The following is a 16,946-nucleotide window of genomic DNA, read 5'->3' as shown; positions in this document are numbered from 1 at the left end:
GTTAGGTTATGAAGAGTCATATTTCCCCTGGTTCCCACAGAGCTGTGTAGAGGATTTCTCACTGATGCATAGTCACACGAGTACAGTATGTGTGTGCAGTTCCTATAAGTGGAGGGAAAAATCAACCCCCAGTGTAGCTTGGTAGCTATCCTCCAGCTGTTAGCTCCTAACACCCCATCATACATCATGTACACTGACCTGAATCTGGATTCATTTTCTCTCCAACCTACAATTTTTTTTTTTTTTTTCACTTTCTACAGCTATGTCTACTGGCTCATACAGTACATACAGCTTTTTGTCTGTGCTTTTGTAACAAGTAGGCATATAGCTTTCCGCACTATAAACAAATCTATGGAAAATGCATTCATGCGCATGTACTTACTGTACATGTTTAGTGTAAAGCAAATAGAAAACAAAAACCATCACCAAAACATGATGACACATCACCAAAACATGACCATGACAGATACAGCCAGGCTGGATTGACCTTTGCAACACAATATCAATCAGACACCCAATTACATAAAAACTGCTTAGCCTTGCTGGTTGTCTCTCGTGGCAGTTACATTTTAAGGTCAGGATGATCCACACTCATCACCGTGATGTGATGTCGAGTCCATTTTTTCCTTGGCTTGTAGCACCACAACCTAAGGGTTTTTCTGTGTGATACACTTCCAGCTCTCCAGTCTACAGTAATGAGGCCTCTATGTCTTGTCACTGCCCACTCTCCTCCACCCCCTTCTCTGCTCTTCTCTCTTTCTAGCACTCTCTTTCTTCTCTCTTACCCCCCTTCTCTCACTCCTGTCCTGGAGACATGCCAGGGTTGTAGAAGCACACAATCAGAGCACGCAGAGCCTGCAGCCTAGTCATACAAATATTGTATGTGTAACATCTCTGCGGCCGTCAAATAAGCGTCCACTTGTAAACTTGATATGGGGAACTCAATGGGGTGGATCGCGATGTGGAGTGGAGAGAGGTTGAATAAACTGGGCTGAACTGCGGCTGAATTGCAGAGAGAGGGGCTTTTCTTTACCAGCAGGATGAGCTTCTTGCGAGTCCCTCTGGCTTTGAAAGGGGCCTGAGCCAACGCTTGCTCTGCCTGGATCCCCTCCCTGACCTCAGGGGAGTCCAGCTCTCGCTTCCTACGGCCCCCGACAGCTGCCGGCTGACAAGACAGACAGAAGCAAAACAAGAACAGAAAGACAAAAATACATGATTTCACGTGTCCCTCTTCATGGTGTTGTTACCTGTATATCTCTTCAACATTTGCACTTCTTTCATGCATGTATTTCCTGGCATTGACGTCCCTGCTCTGTCCGTCTGCTTGCTGCTGGTTGTCTGTCATTACAAGTATTGGCGGCGTGGGCATGGCCAGTGCACCTGTCGTAACCTAACTGGCTTGTGCATAAAGGGCACGGGTGTTCCCCAAGGAGCTGCGAGGGCTGCTGTTTTTTGGGCCTTCGTGGGCTTTGTTTGACGGCCTAGTTTTTCCTGTTTGTTTTTGCATCCACGCATTTCACTTCTCAGTCCATATCACACTCATGCACTTCGCCCACACACTGACTTCTTCATATATACTGACACGGACATCTTCGTTTGTTTTTGATTAAGTTTTGTAAAAATAAATGAACTTAAAGTTGACCCTTGTCCTCCTTTGTTCTGGTTATGGCCTTTGAGCCAGGCCGTAACATGGGGGCTCGTCCGGGGAAAAGCGGGAACTTGGTGTAAGCGAGATAAACAATGTTATGTGGAGTTGCCTAGGGAACTCTCCTCCCATTTTGATCGTTGGTGTGCGTCGTTAAATGTTAAGACGTTTAATGAATTGAGGGAGGTAATTGTTCTGGAACAATTTAAAAATGTCGTGCCTGACCGTATTGCCACCTACCTAAATGAGAATAAGGCCAAGACTATGTCTGAGGCTGCAGTGTGGGCAGATGAGTTTAGCTTGACTCATAAGAGCCATCACGGTGATTATCGGTTGCGTACAGAAGTTGGTCGTAGAGAGAATTTTGGTGCGCAACGTCCGAGAAGATTTGATGTGCCGTCTCATTCGAAGGGGACTAATAGCGCCCGTACTAGAGGAATTCCAGATAAAAATTCTGCCTGTCACTATTGCTTTGAAGAGGGTCACTGGAAAGGGGAGTGTCCTGTTCTCAAGCAGAAGTCTCGTAGACATGGGTCGGAGAATTCTCCAGCATCGGCTTTGTTGGTTAATACAGTATGTGATGGGGTTTCTCAAAGTAGGCCTACTCAAGACGTAACACTGATGGCGAAAAATCCCGACGTGGGGGTGAAACAAGATTTTGCTCCATTTGTGACAGAGGGATTTGTTTCTTTGTCGGGAGTGAGGTGAAAACGCCTATAAAAATTTTGCGAGATACTGGAGCTTCTGAATCGTTCGTTCTCGAAGGTGTTTTGCCATATTCTGACGAAACAAGTGCAGGGAGAAATGTGTTGATTCGAGGGATTGGTTTACAAACATTGTCTGTCCCGTTACACAAAATGTTTCTTCAGTCAGATTTGGTGAGTGGAGAGGTGATTGTTGGCATCCGTCCCTCTTTACCCTCTTTAATGTGCGTGGTACACTTGCAGTGCTCAAAGATGGTCTCAGGCAGATGTGCCACCTAAGAGTCTCACCGAATATGTCAATGGCTTTCGGAGACGTTTGTATTTGCCGGAGAGAGTGCTCAGAAAAGCCTAGAAGTGGCACAGGTAAAAATGAAGCGCTTATTTGACCGTAGTTCTGAGGTTCGCGAGTTTACACAAGGGGATCAGGTTTTGGCCTCGTTGCCCTTGCCCGGCTCTCCGTTCGGTGCTAAGTTTGCAGGGCCTTATACGATCACACGGAAAATGTATGACATTATTATGTGATCTCCACTCCTGATCGCAGGAAGTCCACACAGGTTTGCCACACAAATTTGTTAAAACCCTACTTTTTAAGAAACACTGAAAGTCCATCTGAGTTGGTGGGTGGTGTTGCTACGGCCATGTCTGTGGGGTCTTCTTCTTCAGTGGCAGCGGAGATTGAGGAAAGCCCTGATATAACTGGTATGCAACCGCGCTTGAAAAATTCTGAGTCACTCCGTAATTTGGATTTGTTGTTGGGACATTTAGCTGTTTCAGAGAGAAAAGAATTGTCTAAAGTAATTGCTGATTTTCCTGTATTGTTTGGAGACACACCCTCTCGCACACATTTGATTGAGCATGATGTGGATGTAGGTGGTGCGCTGCCCATCCGTCAGCGTTTCTATCGCGTATCATTAGATAAGAGAAAGAAGCTGGAAGATGAGGTACAATACCTCCTAAAAAATGATTTGGCTAGACCATCCTTTTCAGGTTGGGCCTCCCCATGCATCCTGGTGGGCAAGCCGGATGGTACATATCGATTCTGCACAGACTATCGTAGGCTGAATAAGATCACAAAGCCCGATGCTTTCCCACTTCCTCGAATGGAGGATTGACCATTGACCAAGTAGGTGCAGCTAGATATGTTAGCAAGTTTGACCTCCTTCGTGGTTATTGGCAAGTGCCTCTGTCTTCTCGAGCAAAGGAGGTAACTTCATTCATTACACCAACAGGGCTATATTCATATTCGGTTATGAGTTTTGGACTTCGTGACGCTCCAGCCACATTTCAGCGTTTAATGAACAGGGTGGTATTTGGACTTGAAGGGTGCGCTGTGTACCTTGACGACGTCATTTCATATAGTGACACATGGGAGCAACATGTAGTGAGAGTGCGTGCATTGTTCCAGCGTTTGGCAGACGCACGGCTCACTGTAAACCTGGCAAAGTGTGAGTTTGCCAGGGCTACAGTGACTTACTTAGGAAAAGAGGTTGGTCAAGGGAAGGTTGGTGTTCTTCGTGCCAAGGTGTTGGCTACTGAGAGTTTCCCACCTCCAACAACCAAAAAAGAACTCATGCGGTTTCTTGGAATGGTGGGCTATTATAGAGGTTTTTGCCCTAACTTTTCTACAGTCGTAGCTCCGCTGACTGATCTGCTGAAGGCTTCAGTAAAATTTAGCTGGTCATTGTGAACAAGCCTTCCAAAATGTAAAAATGCTTTTAACAACTGCGCCCGTTCTGGCTGCGCCTCAATTTGATCAGCCGTTCGAAATACAAGTTGATGCGAGTCATGTCGGAGCAGGAGCCGTGCTTTTACAGACAGATACCGATGGCGTAATGCATCCAATTTGTTTCTTCTCCCGAAAATTTAATTGCCATCAAATTAACTATTCGGTGATTGAGAAGGAAACGCTTGCTTTGATTCGGTCTTTGCAACACTTCAACGTTTACGTCGGCAGTGGAGCTCCAGTTGTTGTCTACACAGACCACAATCCACTGACTTTTTTGCATTCGTTACACAGTCCGAGTCAGCGTTTGATGAGGTGGATTCTGTTTTTACAAACATACAATTTACACGTAAGACACATACGGGGAACTGACAATGTATTGGCAGATGCATTGTCATGAGCTCCAATATAAGATTAATATACTGTTCCTTTGCTCACTTTGTTTCCTATAATGCTTGTTCTATTCTCCTGTTACTGCTTTTCCACCTTCTTAAACTGCTCTCGTAAGATCCCGATTGCTGGAGCTGGATAGAGCTGTCGAGGTGGGATGAGGGTTCAGGTAAAAAAAAGGAGATAAAAAGTAGTTTTGGAATTGGGATTTTTGGGAGTACATTCAGTAGTTTTGATATTTAGCCTATCTTTGACATGTATCATTATTGATTTGTTTCTAGTTTATTTTCGTTAATTGTGGGCCAAATTCTTGAAGAGGGGGGGTGTGACGTCCCTGCTTTGTCCGTCTGCTTGCTGCTGGTTGTCTGTCATTACAAGTATTGGCGGCGTGGGCGTGGCCAGTGCACCTGTCGTAACCTAACTGGCTTGTGCATAAAGGGCACGGGTGTTCCCCAAGGAGCTGCGGGGGCTGCTGTTTTTTGGGCCTTCGTGGGCTTTGTTTGACGGCCTAGTTTTTCCTTTGTTTGTTTTTGCATCCACGCATTTCACTTCTCAGTCCATATCACACTCATGCACTTCGCCCACACACTGACTTCTTCATATATACTGACACGGACATCTTCGTTCGTTTTTGATTAAGTTTTGTAAAAATAAATTAACTAAAAGTTGACCCTTGTCCTCCTTTGTTCTGGTTATGGCCTTTCCTCATTGTTTTTAGCTTGCCATTAATAAACAATCACTCTGCCAGAGCTTTTTAATGAGGACATACACATAGTAGTCACCACTACTCACCGTGAGCTTGAGAGGATTAACTATATTGCCTGGGGGGACACACAGCTGGTTGGATGTGCCCTCTGTGGTAATGTTTGTCAGATACAGGAGCCACTTCCCATTATCCACCTCCAACGGCCAAGCAAAGGAGATCTGGAGAGTCCCCAGACTGCCTAGTGGCCTCCCTTTCAACTCCACCTGAGCACACACAGAGGCATTGAGATAACGTTAGCAAGCTTTAGAGAGGCAGCATAACATCCTCTAGGAAGGACGGGACTGCAATACAATGCATGCGTGTGTTTGTCAAGGATGTGATTTTTTGTCTGTACACCAAAATGTTTTATGATGAAGACAGTTTTGACAGTGTTTCCCATACTTTGACTTATTTGTGGCTGCCCACCACAATATCAACATTGACCACCACACAATGATTTTCCAGGTTGTATTAAATTGTGCTTAAAGCTGGTTAGCATCATAACCATGCTGCGCTAATTTGTTAAAAACTGTTGCATTTTGCAAGTTAATTCTGCAAACCTACCACCACAAATAGAATTAAATTCTGTGGAAAACACTGGTTTTCACATCTATGTTTCTCTCCCTCTTGACTGCACTGAGGAAAGAAGGTGTGTGTCTATCACCCCTCCCTAGTTAAGGGGAAATTACAGCCAGCCTCAGGCTACAGCTGTCGGAGAGATTTTGTGGGGCTTTGGACAACTTCCCACACTACCTGAAGCACAGGTGAAGCCCGCAGCAAATGTGGCAAACGAACCCATCCACACTCACATGAAAGGTAAAAGTCACTGGGCTTCCTACATCACTGGGTGTTTTCATGAACGACTCTCCCTTGACCTCCCCACTGAAGTATGTCAGGGCATTCTGGGGATTTCTGAGAAGAGGACAATTAAATGGAACAGCAGTGAGGGAACCAAACTTGATTGGCATGTTGTGGAAGTTGACAAAAACACAGATATGAATTAAAAGTATTTTCAAGACCACTATGCTTGACACTAATGATACCTGGAGGATCACACGGCTCAATTTCTGGATATTAAAGTCCAAAATAGCTTAAAAATATAAACTGTGTTACTAAATCATACATAGGCCTAGTATTAAGCACTGTTATTTATAATTTAACAATGAGGAATTATCTTAATCATGAAAAAGTCATAAAAAAATCATCCTTTAATTACAGCATTAACAAACACTGTGTGCTGTTACGTCTTCATTAACTGTATCTATTAGATATAATTAGTATTTAATATACAGGCTTACAAAGAAAAGCAACTTAGTTCATGGTTAGTAATGAGCCATAACACTTTGAAGTAACACAACACAACACAATTTCTCAAAACTTACATGATGAATGTTGGCTGAAGTGAATATTCCACCATCAGGGTCAATGCTATTGGTGAAATGGCGCTTTGTTCACTCAATCTACAGGACAGAGAAACAGTGGTGAGATGAGCAGTGGTGAGATGAGCAGTGGTGAACAGAGTAACAGTGGTGAACAGAATAATAGTTGTGAACTGAGTAACAGTGGTCAGGTGAACAGTGGTAAACAGAGTAACAGATGGCTTTGTCAGGAAATGCTGAAAGAAAGCCTATGATACTGTACCATTAAAAAGGTCAACACTCACGTAGAAAGCTGTATCTCTGTGGTGATCTCTCGTGTGTCCAGAGTGATGCCTAACGTCTCAAAGATGATCGTAACTTGACTCTGTTTATGAGACAAAAAAGGGTGATTAACGCAAGAAAAGAGTTATTTTCTGTATAGCATTTACTGCCAAAGAACCAGAGAGGGCATTATTCAAGTTTAAACGTTCACTAAATAAAGTCAACACACTGAAATTAACCAATACGACAGATGCTCCAAATGGTCAAATCAGGGAGACTGATGTATTGGCATATTGTACAGCAATGGGATAGAGTCAGATTCAATAAAGCCCTTGCTCAACTCATGTCCTGAAGACCCCAGTGCACCTGTCTGACTGTGTTAGGTAATTCATTAGCTCTGGAACAGAACAGAGGGGCTTCAATAGTCTAGCCGTCTCGGATACAACAACAGCACACAGTGAACTCTTACCTCTTGTTTGGTACGCACTGGGTTCACAAACTCACAGAGGAGACCTGATGATGTGAGATCGCACTCAATGAGATTCTGTCAAAAGAGTAACAATCAGTTAGACCCCAGGCTACTCAATTACATGTACATCTGTATAGACAGACAAGCATTTCAATGCACACAATTATGTCATTTAAATTTACTCGGACTAGTGAGTTAATCAGTCGAATTGACATCATTTACATCAGGAACAGTATTCTGGAGCCCTATGGACTGCTTGTAATGTCAGGCTTCCTCACCTTGGGGTTTACGGCAGAAAACTGCAGAGAGGTGGGGGTGGTGATGTTCAGCACGGTGTTGTGGGCGTCTTCTGCCAGCCGTCCGTCTGATGGGATGTTGGTGACATTGATAAGCATCTTGAGCTTTTTCACGTCAGCATTATATTTGAAGATCTGGTGTCCGTCTTCACTGTAAGACCACAGACAGTTTATTCAGACACCTCAGACTGCAACTGTTTTCCAAATCAGCTTCTAAATGAGCTACTTTACAGGCCTACCTACTCATACTCATAGAATTTGTTTCATTTGAACCCACTACAACCTATGTTCCCCTTCTATAGCATCTGAATCAATGTATTGTGACTGTGCCTTGAATGTTGTGAAACATTGTGAACATTGTAAAATTCCTTGCACAGTTTCTTCTCCAACTGTTCCTTTGACTGGTCATTTCAAATAAAGTTGAGCATGTTTTGTGTCATGCACTCACACTTGGAAAGGCTGGTCATCGTCAAAGTTGGCAAACTCGGCAGTCATTTTCAGGTTGCTGTTGCACTTGTTGTCCGTGCCGCATGCCTTCTGGAAGTGAATCTGTGGAAGGGGGAAGAGCTCATGCAACTCTCCATGTTTCAAATTAAAGCTGCAGTTAGCAAGTCTAAAAGATTGAGGAAACTTGAATGTTTACAACTCTCATGCCCCTCCCCCAATACCACTGAGCACCCTCTCATCAAATTTGTGCTCGTCAGTTAGCAATAGACTGCACCAGACTGTGATTGACAGTCAGATCTCACACAGCCCTGCTCTTATTGGACCAGAAGAAACGGGAGCTGTGGATTTTTGCAAAACAAATAACAGGCTCTAGGTGGAGGTAGAAGTGCGGGTTTTTTTTCGATTTATGTTGTTCTGTCGGAGCATAGTGTCGGTTTCAGTGAATATGATCAAAAAAATCTTGCAGCTTTAATGCTGACCCTTACACTGAATAGAATCAGAATTATTTTAAATGGTCATCCAACTGGGGGACTTCAATATGTTTCAGCCTCAGTAAATAAAAGTGTCCCTGAAGTAATTTCAGATCTGGGAAAATCTACACTGAAGCACAGGCAAACAAATAAAACCAGAAGAGTTATTCAAAATGCACTCAAGCGTTGGTCAAAACAAAGTCACCCTGAAGGGCCTCCTGGTCCTGTCTGCTGGTTGTGTGTGCCCTTACCTCATGTTTTCTGACCACGGTCTTCCCCTCGCTCAGCACGGGGTATGCGTCCAGATTCTGGAGTGTTCCGCGGCTCCGCGCCTGAGGCTCGTACAGGGACATGTTGAGGGAGAAGCTGACAGGCTCCACCTTGTCTCGGACGGGCTTCTGTGTGAGCCAGACAGACGGCTACTGTCAGGGAGACTGATGTAACACACAGCCAGCCGTTCTGGAGGTAAGTGCAATCACTGCTACGGGGGGAAAGAGCTCCTGCCCGGCTTCGCACATTTCAACTTGAATCAGATTCATACCATTTGCAACGATCACTGAAAAGCACCAGCCATGCCTATTTCATATATTTCTCTGGGCCCTAATTTAAATGAAGGTCAAAGCTCAAAGCCTTAAGTCTAACTAAACATAATTCAATAACGAGGCAAAATCTATTTGCTAATGTACTACCACGATCCTACCAAGATCCTAAGGCAAGGCAAGGCACAGCACATTTATTTACATACTGTAGAGAATTTCAAATTCAATGCACTTTACATAAAAAAGCAAAGAGGCCACTAGAATCTAATAAAGAGAGCAGTCTGCTCACCTTGGATGGCTTCCTGAGCTGGTGAATGGAGTCAATCATATTTATAATCACTTACATACTTTTGATTTTAGTAATTAAATCCAAGAACTGTGTAACAAGCTTGTAGATCCTCAGCACTTTAAGAGGAACCAAAGGGATGTGCATAAGGTATTCCTCTCAGCAAAAGTTATGCAGCACCAGATAACACTGTTTCTACATGTGTGTCTATGGGTGAGGACCCCACTGCAATCCAAATGTACCTATGGTTGTGGTTGCAAATATTGTAACCTGAGCCTGAAATGAACCTGAATCCTTTGGCCATCAATTAAATTAGGATAATCTATACGATAAACATATGCATTGTAAAAATGAATTAAATGTAGACTAAATACCCCCAACCTGCCCCAAGCACTGAAATCTTGCCTTAAGTTGGAGCTTGAAGGTCCTGCAGTTTTCTGACGGCATGTAGAAGTGCCCAGTATAAATATTCGCTATATTGTCCAAAAAAACTAGACGAGGGCTGCGGCTGGTCCGGTCAGCTATCAGTGTGAACTCCACAGCTGAAAAGGACAAGAGACATGCGTATCTGTATCAGTGATTCCCTGTAACACAACTCCAAGGTTTATATTAAATGGTGGGCTTAGTGCAAAGTCTAAAGCTAATTTCATAAATGGGCAAAATAAGCTAATAAGCTAAATGTAATAAATGGGCAAAATCTATCATTGGTGGGTCAGCTTGTAGTTATTGTTTAAACACAAATATCTGCATTTGTTGAACATGCAAATGTTCACAAACAGTCAAAGGATTGCTCTCCTAGACTGGTTGTGTTCAACTTCAAAGCTGTCTGCAGTTTGCAAGGGTGGACGCTGAGGTAGAGAACGAGGTGGTGCTTACTGATGTTTCTCTTGCTGCTCTCCCCCGTACTGAGGAGGTAGGAGATGCACATCTTCGCCTCTACACTGGAGGACAAAAACAAGGCTCAAAGACTCAAAAGAGGACACCCACAAGAGCAAAACACCAACGGTTAACAAAACCACGCTGTTGAGATTCAAATACTGTGCTGCATGTCTCTTAACAAGAACACAGTGTTAATATTCATATACATAGTTTAATGTGTCATATGCTCACCAGTCATTGCAAGTGTCTGGATCCACAATGTTTGGGGTCACACTTAAATCACTCTGAAGATGGATGACTGGACGAGCCCTAGCAGACGCACACATGCACACACACACACACACACACACACACACACACACACACATTTATTTGAGTAAATATGCTGAATTTCGATTGGTGATTAGAAATGAATGTAACAAAATACATATATTGCAAATAAATGTAACAAAAAGCAAAAATGAAAACAAACACAATGAAAAAATAACATGAAAACATAATAAACAAATGAGACATGGAAACATGTCTACTCTGCTAAGCTGCAACTTCAACAGCTGCCTCTACCTTAACACAGCAATACGCTCATCCAGCGAGCCCACCACTATGTCTGGATATTTGTTGTCATCGATGTCCATGCCTCCAGAAACAGAGTAACCAAAGGTCTGGAAGCCACTGTGTTTGATGTCCTGGCCTTTGATCACCTGCAAGCATGAGGTGCGCTCAGATGTTGTAACATGGCACTGGCATCCCACTCCTATATTCACACGTCTTGTTTCATATCTGATAAATATATCCAAATCCTATTACTTCTAGAGAGTAACCCTCATTTAATTTCAGGACACATACCGACTCAGTCGCGAGGCTTTACTGTAATAAATTATTTCTCAGGTGCAACATTAAAAAAGCAGACTGCTGTGGTGGGGGAGAGCTTTACGGCTGCCCGGCATGCAGCTGTTTTATGTAGCTGTGTCCTGTTGGACTCACAGACCTGGCTGGGCGTAGGGGAGATGCCCTTCTCACTGCCCATCCAGATGAAAACAGCGCCAGTTCCATGGTAGGGGGCACCGACTGCAAAGTCTAAGACAGGGGAAGAGAGGACAAAGTTCTGAGGGCTTTCATCTGAAGCAGCTACCAGTTCTTTAGACTTACCATACAGAAAATATATTAGATATATCCATACATTATACAGTTCATCTTACTGGATTTACTGTTCAGTGCTCAGATATTCAATGGGATAAGTGAACCACTAGGTGGCACTGGTGGTTACACTGCAGTATAAGAGTACTAACGCCATATGGCAGCTGTAGTGTAGAGGGCCCTCATATAATCACAATGCATAATGCATGACACATAAAATCACACAGGAAGTCCATTACATCTATTTTGATGCCATGCATGAATTAAATAGTTTAGTATATATAGTAGTAGTAGTATATATAGTATATCGTAGTATATATAGTATATATATATATATATATATATATATATATATATATATATATATATATATATATATATATATATATATATATATATAATATATGTATAGTATATATTATCTATATCTGTCCTTCAGTTAAGATCTGACAGAGTACAAATTATCTGACATCCACAATATCAGTTTACTATCTTAATGGAACAAATGCCAACATCATTCATAACTATGTTTCAGCCAAGTCACAAACCAAATGCTAGACACTATTATAAAAGACAATTAGGTTGTGATTGAATAGCCAGAGTAAACTCCAGTTATTAAGACAAATTTAATCTATTTAAAACATGATTGCCCAGCTCAAAGTGAATTAATATTATGAGAAGTTCAACTGAATTTAATGCATCAGCGGTATTGCACTCTGCATACAATACGTTTTCAATTGAATCTGGACGTCACCCAAACCAGGCTGATTACTCTGTGAAATGCCAGAGGAACAATGACTCCTAAAACATCCTGCTCACGTCAGATCAAAGGAATACAATCAGCAACATCAGACTGAACTAAAAGCCCCAATACAATACAAACAGTCACTTAGCAAAGACACAAACAGGGCCAATTTTATGATTTCATGCAGCAGTTCAAATGAGCCTTGCTTAAGACCTGCTACTGTATTCACTGTAAAGTCGCTGGGTAGGGGACCCAGGCCTATAGGCATATACACAAGCTGTGTATAGGAGTTTCACTCACTTAATGAGACTTACAAAAGGAATCTCTCCCTTTGGTGCGGTGTGCATACCGCCACAAATCATACACACTTACGTGATTAGTCTACGCAAGCGGAATACTGCTTTAAAGCCCTTAAATAATGAACAACCTAAGTGCATCACATTTAAAGTGGCTAAATATGATGTGTTAAACTGGGTAGGTTGTATTAAACCTGGGGCATCCGTTTTACCTTGGAAACCATCTTGGTTGATGTCGCCAATGGCGGACACTGACATTCCGAACGCAGATTTCTCAGGTCCTTTGAGAGCGATGTCGTACTTGTCTTTGAAGGAGCCATTTTCATTCATGTAGATGTAGACGGCCCCTCCTTCCTCTTTGGTCCGGTCAAAGTAGAAGGGAGCTCCCACAATTAAATCTTTCCAACTGCATCAAAACAATGGGTGTGCCATATTAAAGAGAATGAGTTTAATCAAGGCTTTTATTGCATTTCAAACAACTGCTGACAGAGCAATGACTTCAGATTACTTCCATGACTGACATTCAGAGACGTACTTGACAGTGAAGCTGAGAAAGAAATCAACCTATTGGTCCATACAAAATATAAGGGGCAGAAATGCACTAAAATGCTCAACATGAAATATTCAGCATGAATGGGGAAATGTACTTTGCTCTCTGAGATTTATACAGCTGTGCACTGAAAGCATCACACAGATTACTGTGTAATATGTCAGTGCCTTTAAAACCACACACACACTCAAGCAACAAAGGCCAATGACATGTCTGTAGCTTACCTGTCGTTGTTGAGGTCAGCAATGGCAATGCTGCCACCAAAGTATGACCCCACCTGCTCCCCGTACAGAATGTAGGCGGATTTACCCAGCGTTTGGTCACCATCGTCCACATTGCTGACTAGATTCACTCTCACCGCCCCTCTGGCTAGGTTATCTGAGTAATAATGACCAGAGTGAAAAAAGTTTAAGATCAACCCCTGCCTGCATATGAGCAGGGAGAAATGCAAACATTTGTGCTGGATTATATTACTGGGAGTCACTGCGCTGGGTGCAAAGGTGAATTAAGCCTTAAGTTGGTACCGTCACACCAGTGGAGGTTTCTGGTAGCCTATAAGTGACATCACACTCTGTCTGCCATTCATTGTCTGTAGCTGGTTATGCTTTGCATGTGTGGCATTCTGAAACGTCCTTAAATTTGGGACCATTATTGCTCGTTTCAATTTGGGACCTTGTAGATAGATAGATAGATAGATAGATAGATACTTTATTGATCCTCAAGGAGATTCAAGATTGTAGTCGGCAACAGTCCAAAGTTCCTGGGCTATTCAAAGTATCAGTTTATTGCACATCATTTTTCTACTTCATACCTGTGTATATTGGCGTGTAGGCCTACCCTTACAGAAATTTCAGGTTTCTGGCTAACAGTTAACTTTTGGTAATGTTGCAGCAAATTTGCAGAAATGTCATTATTTAAATTAGGTTTGTCACCAGATGTTCATTGGAAGTGTGGTGGCAAGTCACTGGTGAACACATTTGCCACTAGTGGCAAACTTCTCATTGTTGCCAGAACTTTGCTGGAAGTTTGCCTCTAGCGGCAAACAAACTTCTGGCAATATTTTCTAGTGAACTCATTTGTTTCCCACACCCAAAGGTTTGCTGCAAATCTGCCGCAAACATTTAATTTTTGTTAGGGTTGTTGCAAAATTTGCAGAATCATACTATGCAAGCAAACTGCAAACAGGATTTTTTTATTGTGACATGATAATCATCCACGCATCTCGCCACTCGCTTTTTTTCCCACCTGTGTAGCCTACACTGATTCAGTTCTGCCACAGCCCCGCGTTTATTCTCTCAGGTAGCCTACAGTGCTGTGTGAGAGGGGGAGTGGCTACAGTAGAGCGGTGAAACCCAATGTGTGCTTCTTTTACTGATATATTTTAACAATATCTTTTGCATTTCTTATCCAAACAACGTCAAACTTGGGACTGCACTTAATTGTGCCCGCAAGGACACCTGGCAAGTTTGACATCAGTCGGACTAACGGTTTGACAGATATGGGAATAACACACAAACACACAGACAGACAGACAGACAGACGTTCCTGTCATTTATAGATAGATGATGAACAGTCATTAAGATATGATAAATCATCATTATCTATAAATACACTGAGCATTTTGTTTTTCCACAAACTTACCAGGTCCATCCCTAGGAGCTCCTGCCACCAGGGTGTCGTTGGTCAAACTCAGTAGACCTTTGTCCTTGGCCACCGAGTAACCTGTGGAGTGGAGGGAAAGACAAGTATATTAGACTCAGCATCAGACTGCCCCCCCCCCTGCTGTGGAGTGGAGGGAAAGACAAGTATATTAGAAAAATAGAAGAAATCCCTTTGCACAGCCAACTTGAACAAGGTGCTGGTGGATTGCAGGTTTTAAAGTTCATATATAAAAAGAGGTGGCCACCGCACACTGTTATATTTTTTAGTGATTTTTATTGAGCAACGCGTTCCGCCAGTTGCTTCATCAGGAGCCTGAAAAAAAAATATAACAGTGTGCGGTGGCCACCTCTTTTTATACAAGTATATTAGACTCAGCATCAGACTGCCCTCCCCGCTTTTCTTTACTCTCTAACTCTGCTGCCATCCTTCTAAGTCTGCTATTTCTGTCTAAGCTAGCAACAGCATGGCTGTAATAACAAGTAATTTGTGATTTATTAAATGCTTGGTGGTTTTCAAAAGCAACATTTACAGTACGCTACAGTTTTTTCACTGGAATCACTTCTAACTACTATAGACACCCTTAAATGATCATGAAAAATGAGTGTTGGCTTTCTTTTACATTAGTCGAATTATGTAATGCATTGACCTTGTGTTTGTGATGGTGATATTCAACTAATGGTGGGATTCAACAGAAAAATACAGATTGTATGTCAGTATGGAGAACAAGAAGCACAGTATAGCCTTACCTATGTAGATATTTCGTCTATCAATTTCTGGGAAATTTGTCTTGGATATTGAGTAGGAATTATGTGGGCTTCTCCAAATGATATCCGCATTTCCTGTTAAACAGCAACAACAAAAACATGTCAAGTAAATTGATCATCAGGAAACAAAATACAGAGGGAATAAACTAAAATGAAAGTCCAGACAGAAACCATAAACAGTGATAGTTCTTCTAAAATGTTTACTGGATAGTATACTTAATTAATTAATTATTTACTTCAGGTAATTAATGAACTTCAACTGTACTTCAGACAAAGTGCCTGTGGTGAAAAGTGTTTAATGTGAACTAATTCATCTTACACACCTTGCCAATCAAAACTGCCTGGTGAACCGACTACGACCTCGTCAGCGGTAATGGCAGCAGAGATGCCCATGTTGCACATGCCTTCCATGTTCTGGCCATCTTGCGGAGAGCAAACCTCATAGTAGTCCTGCCAGTGGTAGTCATTAGGGTCATACTCCATGTTGTTACTGCGGATGTAGCAGCGGCCAATCATTCCCCACGTAAGGCCCTCGTTTATCTTCTTCACATAACGGTGACCACAGACCTAGAGGAGGAGGGGAGAAAGAGAGAGAGAGAGAGAGAGAGAGAGAGAGAGAGAGAGAGAGAGAGGAGAGAGAGAGAGAGAGAGAGAGAGAGAGAGGGAGAGAGAGGCAGAGAGGAGGCAGAGAGGAGAGAGAGAGAGAGAGAGAGAGAGAGAGAGAGAGAAAGAGAGAGAGAGAGAGAGAGAGAGAGAGAGAGAGAGAGAGAGAAAGGAGAGAGAGAGAGAGAGAGAGAGAGAGAGGAGAGAGAGAGAGAGAGAGAGAGAGAGAGAGAGAGAGAGAGAGAGAAAGAGAGAGAGAGAGAGAGAGAGATATTTCATGTTGTTGTTGTTTTACTTATGGGCTAAAACTGCCACAATCGATGACAAAGACGGCCATGAATGAAAAATGGAATTTCAAAATGTATCAAGAGAGAAACAACCTCCTCAAACGGAAATAACAACTGAAAAGAGGCATTGACATGAGCTCACCAAAACTCGGCCTTTAGTAATATTCTGACTCGCCACCGCCACTCCCAGCCACATCCCGTCCACGATCTCCGTATCGTCAGGTCGATCTGAACGGGACACAAACACATCACCTCCATCGAAAACCGTTCCTGTCTTTTATCACTTGACTGATTCACTCACTGATTGACTGACTAATCGATGGATTTGGTGATTGACAGAAATACCATTTCCCGAGGTGATTAGGTTCATCTGGCCACAGTCCTTGGTGTCTGTGCTGATTGGACAGTAGAATGCATCTCCTGTCTTATTGAAACTCTTTGTTGTCTCCTTCGGTGCTCCAACCAAAACCCTGAGGTGGAAACACACACATGTTCATACTGGTTGTTGACACGATAAGATGGCCGTGTCCTGTCTGCGCTTTTTCACTGATTCTAATCATTCCCAGTCCAGATTCTAAACTCAGAATCTGTATATGAGCTCTTTGCTTGTTTTACAGGATGTCAAGTTTTCATGGAATGAAATATGAAACTACATTTTAACGTACCCCA

At 42.7% G+C, this 16,946-nt stretch overlaps 1 protein-coding gene across 3 annotated transcripts in view; it reads right to left on the bottom strand.

Annotated features, from left to right (window-relative positions):
* LOC125296457 (integrin alpha-3-like) overlaps window positions 1–16,946 on the bottom strand; it is a 40,226-nt gene that overhangs the window by 5,488 nt on the left and 17,792 nt on the right. For 2 of the 3 annotated variants that reach the window (XR_007193758.1, XM_048246374.1), the window contains exons 2-22: window positions 16,623–16,747; window positions 16,420–16,505; window positions 15,711–15,954; window positions 15,370–15,462; window positions 14,603–14,683; window positions 13,186–13,339; window positions 12,624–12,817; window positions 11,222–11,310; window positions 10,798–10,934; window positions 10,465–10,542; window positions 10,231–10,295; window positions 9,760–9,896; window positions 8,781–8,927; window positions 8,061–8,161; window positions 7,595–7,763; window positions 7,317–7,391; window positions 6,871–6,950; window positions 6,590–6,667; window positions 6,017–6,119; window positions 5,255–5,431; window positions 1,034–1,165 (exon numbers count right to left, since the gene is read on the bottom strand). Coding sequence is in view for 2 of the 3 variants with exons in the window: in XM_048246374.1 (XP_048102331.1) it covers window positions 1,034–1,165; window positions 5,255–5,431; window positions 6,017–6,119; window positions 6,590–6,667; window positions 6,871–6,950; window positions 7,317–7,391; window positions 7,595–7,763; window positions 8,061–8,161; window positions 8,781–8,927; window positions 9,760–9,896; window positions 10,231–10,295; window positions 10,465–10,542; window positions 10,798–10,934; window positions 11,222–11,310; window positions 12,624–12,817; window positions 13,186–13,339; window positions 14,603–14,683; window positions 15,370–15,462; window positions 15,711–15,954; window positions 16,420–16,505; window positions 16,623–16,747 (2,545 nt within the window). In the remaining variant the exon portion in view is untranslated. The remainder of the gene's footprint in view (window positions 1–1,033; window positions 1,166–5,254; window positions 5,432–6,016; window positions 6,120–6,589; window positions 6,668–6,870; window positions 6,951–7,316; window positions 7,392–7,594; window positions 7,764–8,060; window positions 8,162–8,780; window positions 8,928–9,759; window positions 9,897–10,230; window positions 10,296–10,464; window positions 10,543–10,797; window positions 10,935–11,221; window positions 11,311–12,623; window positions 12,818–13,185; window positions 13,340–14,602; window positions 14,684–15,369; window positions 15,463–15,710; window positions 15,955–16,419; window positions 16,506–16,622; window positions 16,748–16,946) is intronic. The other variant, XM_048246375.1, reaches the window with a different exon arrangement.

The sequence above is a fragment of the Alosa alosa genome, chromosome 6 (genome assembly GCF_017589495.1).
Source record: "Alosa alosa isolate M-15738 ecotype Scorff River chromosome 6, AALO_Geno_1.1, whole genome shotgun sequence".
NCBI lineage: Eukaryota > Metazoa > Chordata > Actinopteri > Clupeiformes > Clupeidae > Alosa > Alosa alosa.
This window is presented reverse-complemented; position numbering and strand designations above follow the sequence as displayed.